The sequence below is a fragment of the Fukomys damarensis genome, unplaced genomic scaffold, assembly GCF_012274545.1.
Source record: "Fukomys damarensis isolate Sample0158 unplaced genomic scaffold, DMR_v1.0_HiC HiC_scaffold_22, whole genome shotgun sequence".
Taxonomy (NCBI): Eukaryota; Metazoa; Chordata; class Mammalia; order Rodentia; family Bathyergidae; genus Fukomys; species Fukomys damarensis.
In genome coordinates, this window is record NW_022900934.1 from 14183280 (window position 1) to 14190058 (window position 6779).

A 6779-nucleotide genomic window follows, 5' to 3' on the forward strand; every position below is an offset into this window, starting at 1 on the left:
AAAAAAAAAAAAAAAAAAAAAGAAGTGATAGGTTTTGGTCAGAAAACAGAATTGTTCTGGACACATTTGAGAAGAAGAAATTACATCTGATGGTAGCTTTTTTTTTTTTGGTTTTGTGAGATAGGGTCTCACTATGCAATTCAGGTTGGCCTCAAACTCACAGCAATCCTCCTGCCTCAGCCTCCCAAGTGCTGGGGTAACAGGTGAGTGCCACCACACCTAGCCTGATGGTAGCTTTTAACTATATGAATACATACAAAATTAGTCTGTCAGTCTATTCCCAAAAATCTACTGAGATGTTGAACACTCATTAGATTGAAAAGATAGCTCTTTGTGTGTGGCCAAGCCTGAGATTCCATTAAGAATATTAATGAAAATGGTCTCTGAGAGAGAGCCAGGAGCCTAGACAAACATCTCCAGTCACAAGCCCGGGGGATGATAAATGCCAGGGTTTGCTGTGGGAACCTGGCCAGGGAGAGCAGGATTCTGGATAGAGTGGCCACAGGGCCTTTCAACTGGCCTCACCCCAGGGCCCACTCACCATGTAGTCCTCCTTGGAGGCTGAGTGGTCCTTCCGAAGCCAGCTGAAGGTATCTTCCACATTCCACTTGACCACCTTCCTACTGTCAGGGGAAGCACTCCTGCCAGTCAAAGGCAGGGAAAGAGGATTCAGCTGTGCACAAGATCCTGCTGTTGAGGTGTCTGCTCCACCCTCTTCCCATCCCACTTCACTGGTCTGTTGGGCATCAACCCCTGTTGTGTATCTGGGAGCAAGGACAGTCCTTGAGTAAGTAAGGGATGGCCTATGACCTCCCCTCATGGATCCATCTTATATGGGGTAGAGAGTCAAACCTGGACTCGATAAGCCGTCTGGCAGCCTCTGCGTATTTAAAAAGTAGGCGCTTGGCTTCCTCCCGGAACTTGATTCGGGATAACCTAGGTGAGAGAGTGGGCAAAGTTGGGGCCCTTCTACACATTTGACTGGGCACAGAGACCACACTACCCAGCTGTAAGGCTGTACCTGATGGGAATGTCGTTCATGATTTCTCGAAACATGGAAGGAGACACGACTGGTTCACAGTTGCTAGGCAACAAGGGGTCAGACCCTTTGTCTACCACCTTGCGCTCTAGCATCCAGCGGTTGAAAGATTCCCGAGGAGGATCAATGCCTGCAAGACAGAAGAAATGTTGAGAGTCTAGGTTTAGTCAACAGGTTCTACTCTGGGCCTGGCACATAGGCGGCACCATGTCAGCAGTAAATAAAGAAGCTTCTTTTGTGTGTAATACTGGGAATTGAATCTAGAACCTTCACACTGAACTACATCCCTAGCCTCTTATTTTTTATCTTGAGACAGTTTTAGTTAGGGTGCCCAGGCTGAGCTCAAACTTGCAATCTTTCTGCTTGTCTCCCAGAGGGCTGGGATTACAGCAAGGTGCTACCAAGCCCAGCTTCAGAAGTTTATTTTCTAGGCCTTATTTCCCGAAGTATATCTTGAGAATCACTAGTTTTACCAAGAGTATTACTAAATAGGGTCAAAAGAGGAGAGAGATCTACATTTCAACAAGATCAAACAGCTTTACATACTAATTGTAAAAATTAAAAACTTCAGTTTGTTGAGTACTTGCCCATTTCACTCCTTGTAATAATCCTGGGAGGTAAAACCACTTGTTTTTATGCTCTTTTTTTCAGACATGTGAAAAGTACTGATAGCGTGTAGCAAAGAATAAGCTGCAGCCACACACTAAGCACTGTTACTATTCTTATCATAGATAGGGAACCAAAGCACAAAAGAGTTAATTAAGCAGTAAGCCCAAGAGCACAGTGAGTGACTGATGGAGCCAGGACTCCAACAGGTGTCTCTCACTGCACAGCACATGATCCGCACCACTGAACTCCCCCTGAGCCAACCCCAAGCCCATGTGCTGCTGTTGTAGCTCTTGCTAATAATGACTGGAAACCAAGGGGGCGGAGGGCCAGGAGACAGTTACCTTCTCGCTGCTGGCACAGCTCCCGGTAGTGCTGCCGAAGCTTCAGGATGAGCTGAGAGCGGAGCAGCTCCACTTCTGGATGCGGGGGTAGTACCTCTGAAGGCCCCCGATGTTTGATGACAGCATTGGTCTGGATGTCCAGGTCCCAGTACACCCTTGGGGCAGAGGCAGGATCAGTGAACATGCCCTGCCTGCCACAACCCAGTCCCAAGCGGGCTGGCCACTGGCAATGGCAAGTCAGTCAGCAAGGACTCACTCGGTTGGTCGGAGGAGAACGGCCTGCTGTTTATCTTCAGGGGATGCTCCCCAAATCTTCAGGGTTGGGGTTCCTGGGATGCTGGGGGAACTAGGCACTGACTGGCCTGTGGGTGTCACAGGGATTTCAATCTAGAGCACGAGAGTCACAAAAGCATCAGTCAAGACTTAGCAGCCAGGGCTCAACACTACATGTGGTGAGCTGCGTGTAGGGCCCCCCCTCCTGACCAGCTGCTGATGCCCAGCCCATGCAGGGAGCCTGTTGGCTGGCTGCCTGCCTGAGCTGGCTGCTTACCAGCCAGGTCCTGAGAACCCCAGACACTCACCTTGGGCTTCTTCACACCATTGCCGCTTGGCTGCTCTTCCGAGAGCTGCCTCTTTCTGACCTTGTTCTCAGCCGGGGGGGTTTCCACCAAGCTTGAGTCTTGGGGCAGTGGGGTCGCATTCAGCCCCAAAGGGTCCGACTGGTGGAGGGAGACCAGCAGAGTTGCAACCAGGACCAGCAGCTTCAGAGTCCCAGTACTTTGGAATCCTTATGCCCTCCCACTCCCTACTCCTACTCCTCAAAGAGCACAGAGGGCTGGGATGCAGAGAGAAAACACTGGACTGTGCTTCTCCCTGCTACTTGCAGCCATGTGGCCATGGGAAAGCTAACTCCCTTCCTAATTCCCGCACCTTTAAAATAGCCGTGCTAGCTAGGTGTCGTGGCACATTTCTATAATCCCAGCACACAAGATGCCGAGGTAGGAGCATCGCTGAGAGTTCAAGGTTAGCCTGGACTACACTGAGTTCAAGGCCAGTCTGAGCTACATAGTGAGACCCTATCTCAAAAAACCAAAAAAAAAAAAAAAAAAAAGTTTTTTCAACTAAAAATGGTATTCTAAGCCCTACCTCCCACTGAGATTATTACATGATTCAGTGAGTACACTTTAGTGTAGCACAGGGCATAAGATCAACACTCGGACATGTTTACTTTCCGTAAGAATGAAGGTTAGGGATATAGGTCATGGCATGCTGGACAGGCCTGGGCTCAATCCCAGATATTATAAATAAACAAATCAGGAATAAAGGAAAAATTCAAATGCTTATCTTCTAAAGAGTAAGGCTGTGTGGATGGAACTTCAAGAGTACATGTGGTAATGAGCAGGTCCCTGAATCACATCCAGGTATAAATTAGGTTCCACCTACTAACAGCTGCAAAGCCTTGGGCTACTCATTTCCTCTCTTCACCTCTCTTCCTTTCTTCCTCTTCAAGTGTGGGGGTGCCTCCTGGCTTGGTTATACCCACTAAAGGCTGCCCCCGCTGAGACAGACCCAAAAGCTCACATCCCATTAGAGAGCCAGTCGGCATTTTCTCATCACACTAACATCCCAGTTCCTGGAACGCTCTTCCTAGCTAGCCTCACTTTCAACACAGATTCTCAGAGCTCTTCCTGCCCTCTTACCTTCCCCAGACTAGGTCAGGACTGCTAACGTCTTCTTGACACAAGTGCTACAACTGTAACCCTCATGATGCTCCCCCCAATAGATCATGAGCATGGCAAGAAGGTAGTGAGCACCACGTATCTTGCTCATGCCTGTCTCACGGCCCAGGGCCCAACATACAAAACGAATTCACTAGGCTACACTGCTATAGTCATCAGTTAATCGCCAGCCTCCTGTTGAATGTAGGTTACATGAGGGCAGTGACTGTCTATATTACTTGTTGCTATAGCTGCTGGTATCAGCACAGGATTAGGCACCTAACAGCTGCACAGGGTAGTTTGGAGAATGCTCACAAACCAGAGGCTGCTCTGAGACCACTGCCCTAGGCTGGCACTTACAATCACGTCGTGCTGGCCCAGCACAGGCATCTCCCACAGGGACTGGTTGGTGAATCTGTTGAAGTAGTAGGGACGATTCTCCCTCCGGCTCCAGCACTTCTCCCAGCCAGCATGCACAAGCTCCTCTGCAAATAAGCATGGAACCCAGCCAAGGTCATGAGTGCAGAGTACCCTTCTTACCCTACCACCCAGCACAGCCCCCACCAATACCTGGGAGGTCCTGTACCAGGCGGACTGGCTTTGGAGAACAGGGCTGGCTCTGACTGGAGGTACCAGGAGAGTGACTCAGCAAGGATGCTTCCTCCCGGGGACTGCCGTGATTCTCATTGGCCATCTCAGCACCCTCACGGGACCTGCCACAGAAAATGAGAGACTGTCAGCTCCACCTCCCCCACCAATTACAACTGAGGACCCTGGGGACCACCCCAAGTGAGAAATCCCATCCTGACCTCTCCTGAGGGCCAGCACAGCACCACAGGAGGGAGCCCTGGGATCTAAGCTGCAATAACCTCAGCCATAAGATGGGCACCCTCCTACTGATATTCCCCAGTTCTCTGCCTGGCTTGCCATGGGCTCACATCCTTCAGGTAACCTCCTTGACTGCCACCTACCAACACTATTCTATCACTAAATAGTCAAGGCCCCTCCTCCATGCCATGAACACCACCACTGTGACACTCAGATGGTTTGGTCTATGGATTGGGTTTGTCTCATTAGTCTGTCAACATTTCCAGGATAGGAACTGACTCTAATGTCACCTCTCCAGAGCTCAGCTTGGTTCCTGGATCCAACATGATCTCTATTAATTGTACAAACATTTACAAGCACCCAAAGTGGTAAGACAGAACAGGGTCTGCCCTTGAGAAGCGATTCCTACAAGGAGTAGTAACTCTTCCTCTTGGGGGAGATAGGAGTTTATTGCTCCCATCCAGTAAAATCTAAATGAAACAAAGCACAACCGGGCAAGGGGCATGGAGTCTAACTGGTCACCTCTTTTATACAAGGCAGGAAAGTATCTTGCTAAAACAACCAGTGAGAGGACTATTTACTTCAGCCCTTCAGAATCCCCATGTGAAAACTCACTATCAGCAAGGAGGCCAGCTCCTTCAGATTTGTATTCCTTACTACCCCCACCTAAAGCACACCCAGCAAAAGCCTCAATGGCCAAAGTGGTTCCCAGCCAGGGCTGTTGGACAACTAGGGTGCCAAGTGAGATCTGATTATAGTGATGCTAAAATTGTCTTCAATATGTTACAACACCCACAAGAAATCAAACTTTTACCCACAATAAAAACACAAAGGCAAATTTAAACATTATCTTTGCATGCTGAAATTTTACCAACTCATGTGGCCACTGATTAGCTCAAGCTGATCAGGTGCTCTGATTGGCTGTTAATAACATCATAGAAATCATCAGGATATTGATTTTATTGTACACTCATAGAAGTCTTTGTTCATTTGGAAAGGGAAAAATGAAAGGTTACTTCATTGGTACAGTTTAGCAAATAAAAAATGCAGGGGCAACATGACACGTACATCATAGAGGGCCTTGATAACAATGAGATTTGGAACTATTCCTTGGGGGCTTAGCCTACAGGTTTTAAGGCTGAATGAAGTCTCCCTTTCTCTCACCCTCTGGGGTCTGCAAGGTTAGCATGAGAGGGTTTTCTTCTCCAGCTGGACTGACTCCCACTTCTCAGGGTCCAACAGAGGCTAGGGGAAAGCCTGCAGAAAGGCTCAGCACAAGTGAGTAGGCTGGTCAGCAGCAGAGTGGACGGGGGCCCAGAAGACTTCGTGAATCGGCAGCTGGAGAGCAAAGAGAAGAGAAGAGAGTCACTGATCCTGTGAATGTTGCACAGCCAGAGAGCAAGGAAACAGAGTAAGTTGGGAACATGCAGGGCAGGGATGGCGGGGGGATCTAGAGATTTGGGGGATGAAAACAGGACTTCTCAAGCCTTCTAAACAATAGGTTCACCTTCACCGGCTTTTCCTGCATGGCTGCACAGGGATCCTGTACCAGGGTGGCCTACAGCTTGATTTAACGCTTTGATGTCACCATCTTGAGGTTTTGTTTTTTTTTTTTTTTTTTTTTGGTAATGCTGGGGCTCAAAGCCAAGGCTTTGAGCATGCTAGGAAACTGCTGTACCATTGAGCTGCACATCCAGCCTGCAATATTCCAACCCTGACTGACTGATTGATTTACAGGATATTGCTAAATTTTACAGGCTGGTCTCCTACTCCCGGAATCATGCCATTTTCTTGCCTCAGCTTCCTGAAGAGCTTAGAGTACAGGTACATGCCATCATACCCAGCTATTAACAATTTTTAAATAAGGGGTCTATGTTTTCATTTTGTGTACTGGGCACCACAAATTGTGTAGTTGGCACTTAGACCAGTACCCTTAGACCAGAGAAAAATAAACAAATACATATCATAAATGAGGGGCACCATCCCAAACCACCCATACTGAGTGAAAAGACACTCTGAATAATCTTTTGAGGAAAAGAGCATGCGAACACATTACACATATTGTTCACCTTTATTGAAAAATATTATTCCCAAGAAACGTCCTGTGATACTGATGCACAAGTTAGGTGCACTTTGTAGGTCACAAGCAGCATAGTTTAGTGTGAAGCCAAATGGGGACACTGCAGTACTGTTATTTCCAAAACAGGCTATGCCTCAGAAATCAAGGGGCTTGTTAAAAACAAA

General features: G+C 48.0%; 1 protein-coding gene across 1 annotated transcript in view; it reads right to left on the reverse strand.

Moving 5' to 3' along the window:
- Positions 1-5933, reverse strand: part of Pcif1 (PDX1 C-terminal inhibiting factor 1) — a 10103-nt gene extending 4170 nt beyond the window's left edge. The window contains exons 1-9 of the mRNA XM_010626204.3: positions 5700-5933; positions 4278-4420; positions 4068-4192; positions 2571-2708; positions 2246-2376; positions 1990-2144; positions 1022-1169; positions 853-936; positions 542-641 (exon numbers count right to left, since the gene is read on the reverse strand). Coding sequence (XP_010624506.1) covers positions 542-641; positions 853-936; positions 1022-1169; positions 1990-2144; positions 2246-2376; positions 2571-2708; positions 4068-4192; positions 4278-4401 — 1005 coding nt within the window. The 5' untranslated portion in view covers positions 4402-4420; positions 5700-5933. The remainder of the gene's footprint in view (positions 1-541; positions 642-852; positions 937-1021; positions 1170-1989; positions 2145-2245; positions 2377-2570; positions 2709-4067; positions 4193-4277; positions 4421-5699) is intronic.
- Between the last annotated feature and the right edge of the window lie 846 nt (positions 5934-6779).